At 43.3% G+C, this 19,244-nt stretch overlaps 1 protein-coding gene across 2 annotated transcripts; it reads left to right on the top strand.

Moving 5' to 3' along the window:
* The first annotated feature begins 1,445 nt into the window (after nucleotides 1-1,445).
* LOC123452184 (protein SPIRRIG) lies at nucleotides 1,446-19,072 on the top strand. Of its 2 annotated transcripts, none has more exons than XM_045128788.1 (19): nucleotides 1,446-1,480; nucleotides 4,087-4,156; nucleotides 4,241-4,326; nucleotides 4,449-4,584; nucleotides 4,674-4,730; nucleotides 5,551-5,724; nucleotides 5,988-6,179; nucleotides 6,262-6,327; nucleotides 6,693-6,807; nucleotides 6,942-8,074; nucleotides 8,303-9,005; nucleotides 9,097-9,199; nucleotides 9,289-10,379; nucleotides 10,473-12,123; nucleotides 12,198-15,218; nucleotides 15,860-16,168; nucleotides 16,294-16,600; nucleotides 16,718-16,864; nucleotides 17,263-19,072. In XM_045128788.1, exons 1-19 carry the CDS (start codon nucleotides 1,461-1,463, stop codon nucleotides 18,427-18,429), a joined length of 10,548 nt encoding a protein of 3,515 aa, XP_044984723.1. In that variant the 5' UTR covers nucleotides 1,446-1,460; the 3' UTR covers nucleotides 18,430-19,072. The 2 variants fall into 2 exon arrangements, with proteins under 2 accessions (XP_044984723.1, XP_044984722.1); XM_045128787.1 differs by lacking the exon at nucleotides 1,446-1,480 and adding an exon at nucleotides 2,034-2,502.
* Nucleotides 19,073-19,244: the final 172 nt, after the last annotated feature.

Here is a 19,244-nt window from a genome sequence, read left to right as displayed (position 1 = left end):
GCCACGGGCGCCGAAGGAGAGGCCGTGGAACCGAAGGAGGAGGCACCGTCACAGGAGTCGAATGAGGAGGCGCCGATGTTCGTCGATCCTGTGGCCGGAGCAGCTGGTCACCCTCAACTCCATCTGCTCGAAGTCGGCTGCGGAGGCCAGGCGTCTTGATCGACAACAGCTGGAGGAAGCGCAACGGCGCATGCGGCGGCTTAGGCTCCAGCGCAGGCGGATCAGGCTCCGATGCAAATGGATCAGGCCATCTCTGACGAGGAAGAAGCGTAATACACTAGTTAGCACGTAGGATATATTTTGTATGCTTTTGTATGAATACGATGGATGAAATATGAACAAGTTAGATGTATATAAGGAAATTTGAGGCGTGATCGGTCAGTGTCCGTGGACACGTTCGGACGCGTCCGCGGGCGTTTAAGGTGCCGAATTTGCAAGGTCCGGCTGTAGATGCTCTAAGTAAAGAGTTAGATTTCAGCCTGTCGCCCGCATGGCTTGGTTCTTTTGTGTTTCCATGTTGGTTTCGGGACAACCATTAGCTTAAGGATTCCTGTTAATTGTATGCACATACACATTATTTGTATTTTGGTCGATACTGGTTCATCTCTCGCTGAACCATCATTTTTCTTCCTTGTCCGGGGAATCCCTTACACGTGTCATTGATGTCAGATCCAACTCTCTCATTCATACCAGCCCATCCACCAGTTGTTCCACCAGCTTCAGTTACCACCACATAATTTACGCCTTTTCTCCTCGTCGTCTCATTACCTCTCCGCCGCGCTATCTTGTTTTAGTTCAAATAGCCATCCGTCTCCCCCCAAAGGAAACAATTCCATGGCTTTGATACACCGTCGTCCACCATCCGCTGTCCTCAGACACAGATCTAGGTTTGAGGAGGTCACGAGCATGCGAAAGGTTAGGCCACACTCCCCCGTAGATCTAGGGACCTAGATCCAGAGATCTAGAGTCGGTGTATAGAAGGCGACCCACACGTCCTTCTAGCTCTTGCAACCAACGAGATTTTGTCGACGGTCCGCTGATGTGTATGGTGGTGGTGGTGGCGGCGGCGGCGATGACGCGTCGATGGGAGGAGGAGGGCAGGGGGCGGGTTCATAAGGACCCGTGCAAAAAGGGCATAGTATTATTCGTTTTCCTTTGAAGGCCTGCCATAAGTTAAAAGAGATAATGGATCTGCAAGAGGTTGGTTTGTGCCCCCTTCATCGTCGTTGGTTTCGAATCCTTTGATGTACCTACCATCGAGAGATTTGTTAAGAATGCAAAATACCAAGTTCGTGTCTTCTACCAGTGTTATAGGATGCGCGAACCTGCTATGACACATTTTTATCAGCTCTCTGGATGTTTGCAGGGAAGTGCGGAACCAATCTATGAAAGATTGAAGGACCCATGGCCCCAAACCTTGCCAATGAGGAGGCCAGGAATGCCTCGGATCCGCGCCTTCGATGTCTTCTATCTTCGAAAGGTATTTTCCCTTCATCTTCTATGTGTATACTGTAATTTTTTTTGTGCGTGTGCGCACCAAACATCAAACATCAAAATCTATGGGCATGATCCCAGAAAAAAATCATAATCCTGGAAAATTCTTTGTGTGTTCACCCCGCTGCTTGGCAATTTACCCCTTTTTTAGTGCACCACTAGGCACTAGCAGTCTCATTGTGCAAAATTCACACTCACCAAACACAGCAGTACGTCAGACACAAGTCGCAAAGATTAAAGTTAATCGGACACAAAGTCAGAGAGGGGTTAGTAGCAGTCGTTAACGATGTTACCCGCAGATTTTTTTCCTGCGTTTATTTCTTTTGAACTGGTAAACCGATATTTATCGTCACGGAAGGGAGGGGAGGGAGGAAGCGAGCAGGCGACGACCAAACCAAACAGAGAAGACACAGTCCGCAATACAAAAAACACACCCAACGAAAGGAAACAGAGAGGAGGAGGAAGAAGAGAGAGAGAGAGAGGGGGAAGCGCGTGAAGAGAGAAAATAAGGAAGGAAAGAAAAGAGGAAAAAGGGAAGGAAATAAGCGAGGAGGCAGAGAGAGAGAGAGAGAGAGAGAGAGAGGGCACACAAGCAAGAGAGAAACAGCACAACAAAAATAGGAGTCGGAGGCGACGAGGGAGAGGAGGCGGAGGGAGCAGGCGGCCACGCACGCGCGCACGCCGGGGAAATCATTTCTGCTGGAGGGGGGGAACGAGGGGAGCGCGAGGAGGGGGATCGCGTCGGAACTCCGGCGAATCGGCGGGATCCGGCCGGGATCTGCGCGGCGGATGAGGGGCCGGCACCATGAAATGGTCGACATTGCTCAGTAAGGTCGTCTTCGCTGCCCCGCAGCAGCCGCCTCCGCCGCCGCCGCCCCCGGCGTCCCCGCACCACAGCGACCAGGCCGACCCCGCCACCCCGCGCCTCAGCTCCGCCTCCGCCTCCGCCAGCGACGACGGCGGCGCCAGCGCCGCGTCCGGGAACTCGCCCTCCTCCGCCGCCGCCAGGTGCGTCGCCCCCCCCTACGCGTTTCCTCCTGCCCGGGCGCGATCCTGCCGCGCGTTTTTGCGGGCCGAGCAATGGGCATCGGATTTGGATTCCGCCAAGCTCTCGATCGTGGACGGCCTGTTTCCCCCCTCCCCCCCATGCGTTTCCTCTCTGGTGATTCTGTTTGGCAGATGCGGGATTCGGCGTTAGATCGACGTTTTTTTTTTTCACTGACGGATTGATTCACCTGATTACGTTTCTAGCTCAAGCTTACGATGTAGCTGCAGTTTTCTCCCTCTCTTCGATTCACCTAATTACGTGTGCCGTCGGGTGAAATGATGCTGGGTGTTGTTGGACGAGGCGTTAGCTGCACGGTCAATTCATGGATTCGAACGCGCCTGCAGCTTGCCCTCCTGCTTCTCGTTTTCTTATGCGTTTGGCATGCGTTTCTTAGAATCACAGGGCCGTGCTTTTATACATCCCTTTTAGGACAGAAACTGTAACTTTTACTTGTTATGATCGATGCCAGCTTTGGTGAACTGGAATGTTCACATTTCCGATGCTGTGGGATTAAGATGGTGTGTATCACTCTTAACACGCCATTCAACTTCTTTGGTAGAAACCATGTTAGATTGCCTGCGTGGAGTTGCCTGTTAGATTCGAATGTTCATTGCTAGGGTTGTCTTGTTAGGGTTATGCTCGTGTTTCCACTGGAAACAAGCATGAACTATTCAATTAGTATTTTGGATTTTTCGACAACTCCTATTTTGTACTGCAAATAGGCACACTTTATATATGAGCTAGGTGCTAACACATTCTGCAAGCATGCAAACTGAGCACATATGTTATTACCATTAAATTGATATTCCAATAGGAGGTTAGCATTCTCTGTGACCCTTTCTAGATCATGGTCAGTTAATATTGGCTTGACAATTGCTAATTGCTAATGAAAGCTGCTACCGTAATCACAACGAGTTATGTAATGTTTCTGGTTTGAAACCATTGCATATATGTCCTATGTGAAGAACCGGTTATATGATTAATCGGATATAAGTCGTATTTTCTTTTCTATATGCGTGATTTCTTGTCTAGAAATGGATTTTCTCTGTAGTTGTTCCCTTTGCCATTGCTCTATTATCTGTTAAACACCCTTAAGCTACCAAGAAGAAAGAATTACTTTTGCACTTTCAGTACTAATGCCAGTCTCATTCTTTATCTGAATCACCACTAGATAATCTATTGTCAAGGGATGAATAGTCTGGTCATTTACTAAATGAAAAAGGGATAATATTAGGACTTGCAAACCGTAGACCTGATACGATAGTTCCCTCCTTTACCCGTTAGATTTACCTTTAACCTTTGCAGGCAACAGGTGTGTGCATGCATACTGCCACACAGCCCACACTCACACATTGTATGATTCTGATGCATGAATTCTACCTTAAAACAATGAAAGAACCATTGCAGTCCTTCTTTTCAAATATTGTTGAGGGCTGAGGCATTTGATCCTGCCATCTGAAGTGAATGATGAAATTCTTCTGCAGAGGTTACATGGTTTATCCTTTATACTGTCATTCTTAATATTCTCCCTCTTGTACTTGCAGGGGAAAAAATGAACTGGTGTCAGACTTCAGGAGGTTCTGGGAAGAATTCCGCTCTTCCAGCTCTGAAAAGGTATCTTGATGTTACCTTTTTGTCACTGTAAGCCAATAACATTTTGCTATTTGGTTCTTAGTCTAACGATTTTTTCCTGCGCAGGAGAAAGAAAGGGCCTTAAATTTGGCAGTAGATGTCTTCTGTAGGCTAGTGAAGCAGCAGTCTAGTGTAGCTCAATTAGTTACCAAGTAAGACTCCCTATACTCCCACTCTTTCAGATATTGTTATCGCATTGCTTTATTGTTATTCTCTATGCGAAAAATCTTCCTGCATACCTTTTTGTTGATAGCTTGTCTCATAATTGGTACAGGTTAGTAGAAGCACATGTTTTTGCTTTTGTTATTGGAAGGGCTTTTGTCACAGATGTGGAGAAACTAAGAATCCACAGCAAAGGAAGATCCTTGCATGTTGATGCTGTTATTGGCTTCTTTTCTGAGATCACAGAGGTTTGGCCTTGTTATGTTTATTTGTATGGTGCAAATTTCCAAATTTCAGCTGACCATACACTGTCTGATAACTCGTTTCTATGATCCAGCTTGGCATATGTCCGGGTTCAAATTTGTTATATGCAGTTGAAGTTCTTGTGACAGAGGTTTGTCAAGTTACCCTTTTAACATCTTGAAATACCAGTTTCCATTTATATTTTATTTTTCTGCCATCATGTGTTCATCTGACGTTTAGTTTTGACAGTCACTGGTACGGCAGTCTGTGTAAGGTTTTAATAGCCAATAATGCTAGCTGGTCCAAGTTTCATGGCAACAAATGCTTATTGGTTGGTTTATAAGCCACAAGATTATAATCTCATATGTCATCATATCAAATCTTTTTAATTTCATAATGCTATTATGTAGCAGCTGATAGTGTGTGTATTTCCGTTTGCAATGCTGTTTACATCAGTATCTATTGTTACTTTGCTCGCTCTGTTAGTGCACTGTCCAAGCTATCTGGAGGTTTAAAGTAATTCTAAACATCCAGTAAAAAGAGCACTTCATTGTTATTGCAAACCTTATCAAAACAGTGCTGGTCATTGTTGTACTGTATAGCGCTGCTTCATTATTTTGCCAATGGAATTTTCTTCTAATATTTGCCAGTGGGTGTTTTGAAGGGATCATAGGTCTAATGTTGCTAATGTTTGGTGTTATATTGCTGTTGCAGTGTGCAAGCAGGTAGATTAGTGTAGCATACATCAATTTTAGTTTTCTATGCTTCCATTTTCAACTTCTGTAGTCCATTGAAATTGAAGCATGAAGTACATAGTATGCATAAGAAAGATGCATGTGCTTTCTGATAAAAAGAAAACTTAGCAAGAATAGGGTCTTGCATGGCTGATGTCTGGTATTTGAAATCCAAAACGAAACAACATTCACCAACTTAGAGTAACACACATTTCATGTTTAATTTCTTGGTTACAGACTATTGATAAGCAGCCTCTGTTGGACTCTGGTATTTTGTGCTGCCTTATATATATACTCAATTCCCTATTGAGTTCTGATGAATCCTGCAAAAAATCCTCACCTGTTGGCGGAGAAGGATCAGCAAGTGGGAAGAATAAAGATTGGGGTCCTTTGCAATCTCGGCGGCTTGAGGTAACACTACTCTTCTGTTTCTCATAGAAAGAGGACTTACTTTGCAAGATTTCGTAGTTGTCGGCATACGTTGAGGCAAAATTGTAGCTTGTTAACATTTTTTTGGTTGCACTTTAGATATTGTCCTCTTCCATATGTCCATCTTATTACTGCAAGTCTTCTGCTTTATGTTCAAATACGTGATATGTTTATCCTATTATTATTTTTATTTTATCATGGGCAATTTTGGTTTTGACTTCATTTCTTGTTTTTGTTCTACGAAGATCGAGGCAAGTGTAGTGCATATAATGAAGGCTCTAGCGAGCCATTCATCTGCTGCACCAAGTTTGATTGAAGATGACGCTCTGCAACTTCTTTTCCACATGGTTGCAAATGGTTCTGTATCTGTGTTTTCTCAGTTTAAGGAGGGTCTTGTTCCTCTTCACACAATTCAGCTTCATCGTCATGCAATGCAGGTAAGTTGATATGATGTAGCGTTTATCTATGGATATTCCTGTCAGATCACAAGTTAACTATATTAAGTTAATAACCGAACAGGTCCTCGGTCTTCTTCTCGCAAATGACAATGGGACTTCTGCAAAGTACATAAGGAAGCATCAGTTGGTACTTATATTTTTCTCTCTTTACTGTGGATGGAAAAGTATTTCAGTTTTGTTTGTTCTGTTGTTGGTGTTTGTTTTATTTGGTAGGTAAAATGGCTCCTTGACAGCAAACATCATGTAATAATGTGACCTCAGTCACCTAGTCTTGATTTAAACTATGTCTCTCTAGCTGTAACCTGCTGTTTGTACTGATATTGCATGGCAAATGATAATACTCTGAAGAGCACAACTTCAATGCATCTATAATATTTCATTCAGACAATTACCTTTTTGGGCATGTGTGTGAGTGTGTGTGACTAGAACATTTATTCTTTTACAAATATTGCTAATTAGTTTTACTGACCCATTGTTAATTATGCCTTTTAGATTAAAGTACTCCTTATGGCCGTGAAAGATTTCAAACCTCAAAGTGGTGATGCTGCTTATACCATCGGCATTGTGGATTTGTTACTGGAGTGTGTTGAGCTCTCTTATAGGCCTGGTAAATCAATAGACCTTTTGCTATTCCTATGCGTTTCTTCCAAGAAGAGATGGTTTGATTCGAAATTCTCGTTGCTTATGTATTAAATGTTCAGTCTTGAGCGCTAATATTATGATGTTCTGTCTAACTTCCAGAGGCTGGATCCATTAGGCTCAGGGAAGACATACACAATGCTCATGGTTACCAGTTCCTTGTCCAGTTCACACTCACACTATGCAGCTTACACAAAAATCAGTCTCACCAATCCTTGCCCAAGATAGTATCTGAAGAGAGTGGATTGGATGCTTCCCGCAGATTAGAAGAAGATACATTCTCATGTGATCTTTCACCTCAGCTGTCCAGGTTGCTTGATGTTCTTGTAAATTTGTCGCAAACTGGTCCCTCTGAAGATTTTGTTGGTAAAAGCATGCAATCTTCTCATGGGAAGGGAACAGGTCACAGCAGAAGCCGAACCCCATCTGCTGACAAGTTTGCGGATGACATTTTGGAAATGAGTAGTCCCAAGGTAAAAGATCTTGAAGCCATTCAGATGTTACAGGACATTTTTCTGAAGGCAGACAACTTAGAAGTACAAGCTGAAGTTCTCAATAGAATGTTCAAGATTTTCTCGAGCCATCTCGAAAACTACAAGCTGTGTCAGCAACTGCGAACTGTTCCTCTTTTTATCCTAAACATGGGCGGTTTCCCTGCAGCACTTCAAGAGGTCATCTTAAAAATTTTAGAGTATGCAGTCACTGTTGTAAACTGCATTCCAGAGCAGGAGTTGTTATCACTCTGTTGCTTACTGCAACAACCAATTTCTACCAGTCTTAAGCATACTGTGCTTTCTTTCTTCGTAAAGCTCCTGTCCTTTGATCAGCAGTACAAAAAAGTTCTCAGGGAAGTGGGTGTTCTTGGGGCATTGCTAGATGACTTGAAACAAAACAAGCTTTTCTCTGGAGATGAGCAGCAGAGCAAGATCTTTTATTCTCCGGAGATTAAGTCTGACACAGATGATATTCAAAAACCTGTGGACAACAAAGACTCCATTCTTTCACCGAAGTTGATGGCTTCTGGTTCCACGAAATTTCCCATGTTTGATGACGAAGGGACACTTACTGTTGCCTGGGATTGCCTTTTTTATCTGTTGAAGAGAGCTGAGACTAACCAACAGTCTTTCCGATCTTCCAATGGAGTCAACACCATTCTTCCTTTCTTGATATCAGAAAGCCACAGATCTGGTGTGCTACGACTACTGTCATGCTTGATAATTGAAGATTCTCTTCAGGTTTGTGCTCTTGCCTTATTCTCCCATGAAAATAACTCATTTTTCATGTGGAATCATCATACTACTTTAGGGTCCTAAGTTTTTTGGGCCTAAGTGGAACACCTATGCCAGTTTAAGTGCCTATGCTTGCCATGACTCGTCGGTTCCAGTTATGCTAATAATTGAACTTCATCAGCATGGCAGGTGAACTGTGATTTCTTTAACTTATGTAAACCTTGTTCTTTTCAGGCTCATCCTGAAGAAATAGGATTGCTGATTGAGATCTTGAAGAGTGGGATGGTATCAACCTCACTGGGTTCTCAGCACAAGCTTGACAATGATGCAAAGTGTGACACATTCGGAGCTTTGTGGCGCATTCTTGGAGCAAACAGTTCAGCGCAAAGAATTTTTGGAGAAGCCACTGGATTTTCTCTTCTACTTACAACACTTCATAGTTTCCAGAATGAAGGTGAAAATGAGGAGACTGAACCATCATTGTTTACTCACATGAAGATCTTTGGTTTTCTAATGCGAGCTATGACAGCTGCGGTATGCAACAATGCTGTTAATAGGATAAGGCTGCATACAGTTCTGTCGTCACACACTTTCTATGATCTTCTCTCTGATTCTGGGTTGCTTTGTGTGGATTGCGAAAAGCAAGTTATCTTACTTCTGCTTGAGCTTGCACTTGAGATTGTTCTTCCTCCTACCAGCAACCTGCAGGTAGAGAGCATCTCATCTGAAACCTCAGAGGACGAACTGTGTTTCTTGTCTCCAACCTCGTTTGGACTTTCAAAGCTTGATGTGGAACGTGTTTATAATGCTAGTGCAGTTGTTGTATTGATCCGCTCCTTGCTAATGTTTACGCCTAAAGTTCAACTTGAGTTGCTGAAATTCATTGAGAAACTAGCAAATGCTGGTCCCTTCAACCAAGAGAATTTAACTTCTGTTGGTATGGACAAAAGTTCTTGTTACCCTTTCTTTTCTTGCAACTCTGGTTGAAAAGAGCCCCTTATGTTTCTGTTGCCCTTTTTGTTATACAGGATGTGTTGGTCTTCTACTCGAGACAATCAACCCATTTTTGGAGGGTTCCTCTCCTATTCTTAATCATGCTTTGAGGATTGTTGAAGTGCTAGGTGCCTATAGGTCAGTTATATTTCATGAGATCCCATCGCTGATCTCATCACACCAGCTCTTGTCCTTTGATTTTGTCTTACATGTATTTTTTTGGTCAGGTTGTCTTCTTCCGAACTAAGACTTCTCGTGAGGTATATACTTCAGCTGAAAGTGAAGCGTTCAGGTCATCTTTTTGTTAATATGATGGAGAAGCTAAGTCAAATGGAAGATGTCAGACAAGGAGATATTTCTCTAGCCCCTTTCATTGAGATGGACATGAGTAAAGCTGGCCATGCATCCATTCAGGTTTCATTAGGGGAAAGGACATGGCCACCTGTTTCTGGGTACTCTTTTGTTTGTTGGTTCCAGTTTAGAAACTTATTTAGAAGCCCTTCCAAGGAAACAGAAAAACCATCAAAAGGGGCTTATGGTAAAAAGAATGCGCAAGTTCTGCGGATCTTTTCTGTGGGTACAGTGGATGATGCCAACACTTTGTATGCAGAACTTTATCTTCATGACAATGGTGTTTTTACTATAGCAACAAGCAATTCAAGTTCATTGTCCTTTCCTGGCATTGAAATGGTGGAGGGAAAATGGCATCATCTTGCAGTTGTTCATAGCAAACCAAATGCATTAGCTGGCCTTTTTCAAGCAAGTGTGGCAAGCATTTACCTTGACGGAAAGCTGAGGCACACTGGCAAGCTTGGATACTCGCCATCCCCATTTGGTAAATCGTTGCAAGTAACACTTGGTACACCTGCTACCCGTGGCAAAGTTTCTGATCTATCATGGCAGCTCCGCTGTTGTTACCTTTTTGAGGAAGTCTTGACACCAGGGAGCATCTGTTTCATGTATATTCTTGGACAAGGTTACCGGGGATTGTTCCAGGACACTGATCTTCTGAGATTTGTACCTAACCGGGCATGTGGTGGGGAGGTAATGGCGATTCTCGATTCACTTGAAGTGGAAGTAACTGCACCTTCAAGCAGCCAGCGGATAGATAGTTCAGCGAAACAAGTGAGCTCTAGACTTGAGAGCAGTGGAATTGTATGGGATATGGAAAGATTAAGAAATCTCTCAATGCAATTGTCTGGGAGGAAGCTAATATTTGCATTTGATGGAACATCATCAGATGCTTTTCGAGCATCTGGGACTCTTTCCTTGCTTAACCTTGTTGATCCAACTTCTGCTGCTGCATCCCCTATAGGAGGTGCGTGAACTTCTTCCAGTTATTTGATTTATGTTTTTTCTTCCTCGATTGGCTGGAGTATGTCAAGATTGAATTAGCTTTTCATATTGGCAGGTATACCACGATACGGACGTCTAAGTGGTGATGTTTACGTGTGTAATCAATGCACAATTGGTGACACTGTTCAAACTGTTGGAGGAATGCCTGTTGTGCTTGCTCTTGTTGAAGCTGCTGAAACTAAGGATATGCTGCATATGGCACTGGAATTGCTTGCATTGTCTCTTCAGCAGGGCCATCAAAATGTGAAAGACATGCAGGCCTTGAGGGGCTATCATCTTCTTGCACTTTTTCTGCACAGGAGAATGTCATTATTCGATATGCAATCTCTTGATATCTTCTTCCGCATCGCTGCCTGTGAGGCTTCGTTTCCTGAGCCACAGAAATCAAATATAAACCGAACATCAAGCTATGCATCTGGTATCTCCCCAGATGCCAGTCTTGATGATCTTAGCCTACCTAAGTTTGGCGATGATCTGTCTTCTGGTGGATCACATGGAGACCTAGATGATTTTTCAGCTCAAAAAGATTCATTCAGCCATCTGTCTGAGCTTGAAAATGCTGACTTGCCTGGTGAGACTTCTGAGTTCATAGTTTTGTCAAATGCTGATATGGTTGAACATGTTCTCTTGGACTGGACTATATGGGTTGCTGCTCCTATATCAGTACAAATAACTCTTCTTGGGTTTCTTGAGAGGATGGTATCGATGCATTGGTTTAGGAACCACAACCTCACAATATTGCGTCGAATTAATCTTGTGCAGCATCTTCTTGTTACATTACAGCGTGGGGATGTTGAAATTCCTGTGCTGGAGAAGCTAGTTGTGCTGCTTGGTGTCATCTTGGAGGATGGTTTTCTAGCTTCCGAGTTGGAGCTTGTTGTAAGATTCATAATCATGACATTTGATCCTCCAGAACTTACCCCGAACCGTCAGATTGTCCGGGAGGCTATGGGAAAGCATATTATTGTGAGGAACATGTTACTAGAAATGCTCATTGATCTACAAGTAACTATAAACGCTGAAGAGTTGCTGGAGCAATGGCATAAAGTTGTTTCATCTAGACTGGTCACATATTTCCTTGATGAAGCTGTGCATCCAACAAGTATGAGATGGATCACCACTCTATTAGGAGTTTGCCTTACATCATCTGCTACATTCGCTCTGAGATTCCGTACAAGTGGTGGTTTCCAAGGGTTGAATCATGTGCTTCCAAGCTTTTATGATTCTCCTGAAATATATTATATAATCTTCTGTTTGATTTTTGGGAAGCCTGTTTATCCTCGAGTTCCGGAGGTCCGCATGCTTGATTTCCACGCTCTCATGCCTAGTGATGGAAACTATGGAGAACTGAAGTTTGTGGACCTATTGGATACTGTTATCGCAATGGCAAAAGCTACATTTGATTCATTTATTATGAAGTCTATGCTTGCACATCAGAATAACAATCTTTCACACCTTAATGGCACCTTGGTTGCGGATCTTGTGGAGGCAACATCAGACATGGGAGGAGATCTTCAAGGAGAAGCTCTGATGCATAAGACATATGCGGCAAGGTTAATGGGTGGTGAAGCCGCAGCACCTGCTGTTGCTACTTCTATATTGCGGTTCATGGTTGATTTGGCAAAAACGTGCCCACCATTCTCCGCTGTTTGCAGGCGACATGAATTCCTAGAAAGCTGTATTGATCTATATTTCTCCTGTGCAAGGTTTGTATGATGTGCATATATCAAGTTACTTGGTGTTCTATATGTTCAAACTGACCCTTCCTTTTGTTCTGCAGGTCTGATTGTGCGTTGAAGATGGCAAAAGATCTAACAACTGCTGCAATAGATGAGAAGAACATGAATGATGATGACAATGGAAGTTCAAAAGATACCTTTCCATGTTTGCCACAGGATCAGGAACAATCTGCCAAAACTTTGAGTGCTGCAAGTTTTCCTCAGGAGCATAAAAGTACAAGCTCAGGAAGTACTGACATGCAGAACTCTTCTGATAATGGTGAAGTAAAAGCAGATATCTCTCCCAGTGAGGAGCTCAGCACCAAGTTTTTAAATGGAGAAGCAAGCCAAGTGTTTCAGAATGTTCATGAAAAAGGACAGTTGTCAGCTGTGAGATCAAATGGCATTGCCGATTCTCACCAACTAGTTGATTCACCCAGCACAGTCTCTGTGATTAACATTGGATCCCCTGTTTTGTCTGAGAGATCGACTCATAAACCAGCAAGCACCCCTACTGCGTCTCCCATGGCTCCATTCACTTCTTGGGCTGGTAGCACAGGATCTTATACTGATGGTAGACACCTAACAGCCTCTCCATCCATGTCTTCAACTACATCTGCGATGGATCTCGATTCATCTCCTGATCTGAAGACAAACATTCAGGGATCACCTGCAATGAATACATTTTCCCCGATCAGTCCCAAGCTTTTGCTTGACATAGATGATGTGGGTTATGGGGGTGGCCCTTGCTCTGCAGGAGCTACTGCTGTTCTTGATTTCATTGCTCAAATCCTTGCTGATATTATCTCAGAACAGCTCAAAGCAACACTCTTCATTGAGAGCGTTCTCGAGTCTGTGCCTTTGTTTGTGGATGTTGATTCTGCTTTGGTTTTTCAAGGCTTGTGTCTAAGCAGACTGATGAACTTCCTTGAAAGAAAACTCTTGCTCGATGATGAAGAAGATGGGAAGAAACTCGACAAGAGTCGCTGGTCTGTCAACTTGGAACCACTTTGCTGGCTGATTGTTGACCGTGTATACATTGGCTGCTTTCCAACCCCAGTCGGTGTACTGCGAACGCTAGAGTTCTTGTTGTCCATGTTGCAACTTGCCAATCAAGATGGCCGCATTGAAGATGCAGTACCTTCAGGTAAAGGTATTTTATCCATTGCTCGAGGAACCAGGCAACTTGACCCCTACATCCATGCCATATTGAAGAACACAAACCGTCTGATAATGTACTGTTTCCTGCCAACATTCCTTAATAATCTCGGGGAGGATGACCTGCTGGCAAATCTGGCTTTCCTAACGGAAACAGGGAGAAATTTAGCTTCAAAACCTCCCCAAGAAGAGTATTCTGTCGATATTTGTACCATTCTTCAGCTTTTGATTGCCAACAAGAGATTGATTCTATGCCCCAGCAATGTTGATAATGATCTAATGTGTTGTTTCTGCATCAATCTGATGGCACTTCTTCGTGACAAGAGATCAACTGCTCAAAACTTTGCGGTGGATTTACTTAAGTACCTGGTGGTGCATCGACGTCCATCTCTTGAAGACCTGCTTGTTTGTAAGCCTAACCAAGGGCAACAAACAGACATTCTGCATGGAGGGCTTGACAAATTGCTGACTGGCAGTACATCGTTGTTTTTTGAGTGGCTCGAGAATTCTCAGCAAACAATTAGTAAAGTGTTAGACCAGTGTGCTTTGATAATGTGGGTTCAGTACATTACTGGCTCAGCAAAATTTCCTGGGGTGAGAATAAAAGGCATGGAAGTCAGGCGCAAGAAAGAGATGGGACGGAAATCACGTGAAATTGTAAAACTAGATGGCAGACACTGGGAGCAGATAAATGAGCGGAGGTATAATCTTGATTTGGTTCGTGATGTGATGTCCACAGAGCTGAGAGCAATTCGTCAAGACAAATATGGATGGATATTGCATGGAGAAAGTGAGTGGCAGAGCCAAATTCAACAGCTTGTACACGAAAGAGGTATTTTCCCCATTCATCAAGTATCCACGGAACCTGCATGGCAGTTATGTGCTGTTGAAGGACCATATAGAATGCGGAAGAAACTTGAGAACTCCAAATTTAAGATAGATACTATTCAGAATGTTCTAACTAGTAGCCTTGGGTTTGATGATGTTACTAGAGCCAAGAAAGAGGATGGAGACATGATGACATCTGGGTCAGATACAATATCGGGCTTGAATCTTTTGACCTATGACACTGAACAGAGGGAACTTGACGGTGCTGATTTTGCATCTTTCAAAGAGGATGATGACATATTCAAAGGAGAAAGCACCACAACGTCACCTCCAATTGGCTGGACTGATGATAAAAGCAGCATTAACGAACAGAGTCTTCACTCTGCAAACGATTTCGGAGCAAAATCAAGTTCCTTTTCCTATCACATGTCAGAGAGTGTCCAAGGTAAATCTGATTTGAATTCACCAAGACAGCCACCTTCAGTTAAAGGTACTGATACGAGAACCTCAGAGGATAAATCAGATAAGGAGTTGCTTGACAATGGAGAGTATCTTATCAGACCTTATCTGGAACCTTCTGAAAAGATCAGGCATAAGTACAACTGTGAACGTGTTGCTGGTCTTGACAAGCATGATGGTATATTTCTTATCGGGGAGCTTTGCTTATACATTATTGAGAACTTCTACATCGACGATTCCAACTGCGTTTGTGAAAAGAGCGATCAAGACGAGCTTTCTGTCATTGATCAGGCTTTAGGTGTGAAAAAGGATATAATGGGAAGCATTGATTCCCAGCAAAAATCACCTGCACCATGGGGTGCAACTGCAAAGGACTCGCTTGGTGGTAGAGCATGGGCATACAATGGAGGTGCTTGGGGTAAGGAAAATCTTTGCAATAGCAGCAACCTGCCTCATCCATGGCATATGTGGAAGCTTGATAGTGTCCATGAGCTCCTGAAACGTGACTATCAGCTTCGACCCGTTGCAATCGAGATTTTCAGCATGGATGGGTGTAACGAACTTCTAGTTTTCCACAAAAAAGAGAGGGAGGAAGTTTTCAGAACCCTGATTGCCATGAACCTCCCACGGAATAGCATGTTTGTATTCTTAATCCTTTGCAGTTATATACACTCAGTTAATTCTATGCACACTTGCTTAGTGTTAAGATTTTATCATTTCTCATTTCTTACTAGCGACGACAAATGAAATGATTTCCAAACATTGAATTAAGACCCTGTAGGAACCATTCCAGCTACAATGGCATGAAAGACATGTTTATTCATGTTTAGTTGTCTTAGTTGCTAACTTCCTTGCCCACTTTATTTTTGTCTAAAATGTTCAGTATTTAGGCCTGTAGGTTAGATCCCCACAGTGTCATAACTGGTTCTAGCATGGTAGGTTTATGTTTTAGCATTGTCTGAAATTAGCATTTTCTGAGAAGTGGACCCAGTCGGTCAAAACCAGCCAGTCAACTGCAAATATATGTAAATTTATGAAATCTGAGTTCTTATTAGGTAGATCTCGCCCGGTCCCTGTGTTTCACCAGAGCTGTTTGCTATCAATGTTTCTTCCTGAATGGTCTCTTGTAATTAATAGCTCAGGAGGCAGTGGAAGGATTTTTTTTAATGAACCATCTGAACTTGTAGGATTTGACATTTTAATGTTTTCACTTGTCACCTTTACTTATCATTAGGATGCTCGAGTAAAGGAACTTGACAATAAACATGGCTTTCCACAGGTTGGACACAACAATATCAGCTTCCTCAAAGCAGGATAGCGGTGAGGGGAGCCGCCTTTTCAAAGTTATGGCAAAATCTTTTTCCAAAAGATGGCAAAGTGGAGAAATTACCAACTTCCAGTATCTCATGCATCTAAATACACTTGCTGGTCGTGGTTATAGCGACCTTACACAGTACCCAGTATTTCCATGGGTTCTTGCAGATTACGAAAGCGATAACTTAGATCTGAGTAACCCACGGAGCTTCCGTAAGCTTGATAAACCAATGGGATGTCAAACAGAGGGAGGAGAAGAGGAATTCCGCAAGAGGTTTGTTCATTTAACAGTACTAGAAATACCTCTTGTTCTTTTCTTTTTCAGTTGAAAAATCCCTACTGTCTTCAGTGCTTCCCAACATCTAACATCAATTCACTACCCTCTTCCGTTACTTTCAGATATGATAGCTGGGATGACCCTGATGTACCAAAGTTCCATTATGGTTCTCATTATTCAAGTGCTGGGATTGTTCTTTTCTATCTTCTAAGGCTGCCTCCATTCAGCATGGAAAACCAGAAACTGCAGGGTGGACAATTCGACCATGCAGACAGGTTGTTCAATAGTGTGAAAGATACATGGACAAGCGCTGCTGGTAAGAGCAACACATCAGATGTGAAAGAGCTCATTCCTGAGTTCTATTATCTGCCCGAGTTTTTAGAGAACCGGTTTAATCTGGACTTGGGGGAGAAACAATCAGGAGAGAAGGTATTACTTTCACACAAGTGCACCACTCTTTTCAGCTGGGTGTAACGCTGATACTCTAACCAAGGCTCAGCTTTTTTGAGTCAGGCATTCTAAACTTGTGAAATAATGCTCTCTCAGGTCGGTGATGTTGTTTTGCCACCTTGGGCGAAAGGTAGCACCAGAGAATTTATTAGGAAACACCGGGAAGCTCTGGAATCAGACTATGTATCTGAGAATCTGCATCATTGGATTGATCTTATTTTTGGGTATAAGCAGAGAGGAAAGGTACATAGCATCTCAGGCTCCTGTAATTTTTATCTTCTCCCCTAGTCCTAGTGGGGCTGCCATTTCCATCATTATGACCACACATACATGTTTGTGGTTAAATCAAGTGTATTGGTTTTACAGTACCATGGAATTATTTGCATATAGGTTTGTGTTTTCATGGTCCCTGAGATGTAGTTTTGATCATCGATTTCTATTGTGCTTTGTCCTGTGTCGGCAGAAAACCTTTTTGTATATATTTGTCGACAGTATATTGTACTAATATCAAACAGAGGGAGTGACGTATAAAGTGAAACAAAAGGAGTATTCATGTTAATCGGCTTCCATATTTCACTTGGTTACTTCCACTTTTATTCATTGGTTGCATTGTAATGGCTATTTTCTTTTGTGTATGGCAGGCAGCTGAAGATGCCGTCAATGTCTTCTATCACTACACATATGAAGGCAATGTTGACATAGATGCAGTATCAGATCCTACCATGAAGGCTTCAATACTGGCACAGATCAATCACTTTGGCCAGACCCCCAAACAGTTATTCCAAAAAGCTCATCCACAGCGACGAACTGACCGGAAAGTTCCTCCTCATCCTCTACGGTACAGCAACTATCTTACACACCAAGAGATCCGCAAGACAGCATCTGCAGTGTCCCAGATCGTGACCTACAATGACAAGATCCTAATTGCTGCATCAAACAGCTTGCTCAAGCCAGTTACTTACAGTGAGTACATCTCATGGGGATTTCCTGACCGCAGCTTGAGAATATTGACATACGATCAGGATAGACTTCAATCAACACATGAGAACCTTCATGGTGGTAGTCAAATTCAGTGCACTGGAGTGAGCCATGATGGCAACATTCTCACCACAGGTGGCGATGACGGAGTAGTTGCAGTATGGAGATTTGTGAAGGATGGCATTCGTCGTCTCCTGAGGATGGAGAAAGCCCTGTGTGCTCACACTGCCAAAATAACATGCATCTATGTCAGCCAGCCTTATTCGTTAATAGTCTCAGGTTCTGACGATTGTTCTGTCATCTTGTGGGACCTGACAGGGCTGGTCTTTGTGAAGCAGCTGCCTAGGTTCCCAGCGTCAGTGTCTGCATTACATGTGAACAACCTCACTGGTGAGATTCTGACTGGTGCTGGTGTTCTTTTTGCTGTTTGGAGTGTTAACGGAGACTGTCTTGCTGTGGTGAACACCTCTCAGCTTCCTTCTGATCTCATCTTATCTGTGGCAAGCACCACACACTCAGACTGGCAGGATACAAACTGGTATGTGACAGGTCATCAAAGTGGTGCTGTGAAGGTATGGAAGATGGTGCACTGCACGTCTGATGAGGCAGCAAACAACAAAAACAAATCCCCGACAACCACCTATGGAGGGCCGGGTCTGAATGTCCAGACGCTGGAATACAGGCTAATTCTGCAGAAGGTTCTCAAATCACACAAGCACCCGGTGACTGCCCTTTGTATACCGCCCGACCTGAAGCAGCTTCTGAGCGGGGATGCCAATGGTCATTTGTTTTCTTGGTCACTGAAAGATGACAGCTTTAAGGGCTCATAGCGATAGAGAAATCAGGATTCACCTGCACATATCAAAAACATTGATTTAAAGTAATATCTGGTAATCTGACAAGCATCTGCCCGTGGTGTTGACAGCAAAGAGCACAGGGTTGGCCTGGCTCGCAGAAACGTGCTACATGATGACCCGTCTTGACGCCCAGGCCATTCGGCATCGGAGGATAGGCCAAACACAACAGGAAGGAACACATTGGAATGGGGGAGAAGTGGATGAGACGATGGAGGCGTCGGTTGTGCTGACAATAGAATCTTATACTGTGCATTATGTGCTGGCTCCACCTCCTGCTCTTGGTTTTGTTTTGGTCAGGAGGAAAGAGTTCCATGTGAGGTAGAGAGGCCAGTGTTTTGTAGAAGTGTGTGTATAGGATGCTTTGGTGGTGGTGGTGGTTGTGGTTGCGGTGGAACGATGGTGATGTTGTACTGTCTATGGTTTTGTTTCGGGGGATGGATGTAAGGGAAGGGAAAGGGGGTGTTAGGTTCCTTTTTTGCTGTTTCAACTTGACCCCTCAGAAGTGGTGTTGTTCATTCATTTAGTGGGTGTAATTTGAGCACCCTTCTGTTCACTTCACCTGAGTTGAGTTCATTGCACATACATACATGCAAGCAGTGTGATTTTATTGGCTCCATCTATGTGACTCCCATTTGATGGCAAAAGCGAACAGCCTATATACACCAACAGAGGAAGGCGAACATAGAATCATGCATAAGTAGAAAAATGATTATATGCTCAACAAGTTTTTACGTTCATTGATAGAACACCGATGTCCGTGCCAAATACCTTGTTTTTTGAGATCTTAT

This window comes from Hordeum vulgare, chromosome 5H, assembly GCF_904849725.1.
Source record: "Hordeum vulgare subsp. vulgare chromosome 5H, MorexV3_pseudomolecules_assembly, whole genome shotgun sequence".
Lineage (NCBI taxonomy): Eukaryota > Viridiplantae > Streptophyta > Magnoliopsida > Poales > Poaceae > Hordeum > Hordeum vulgare.
Note: the sequence above shows the minus strand (reverse complement) of the source record. Positions and strands in the feature narration are given on the sequence as shown.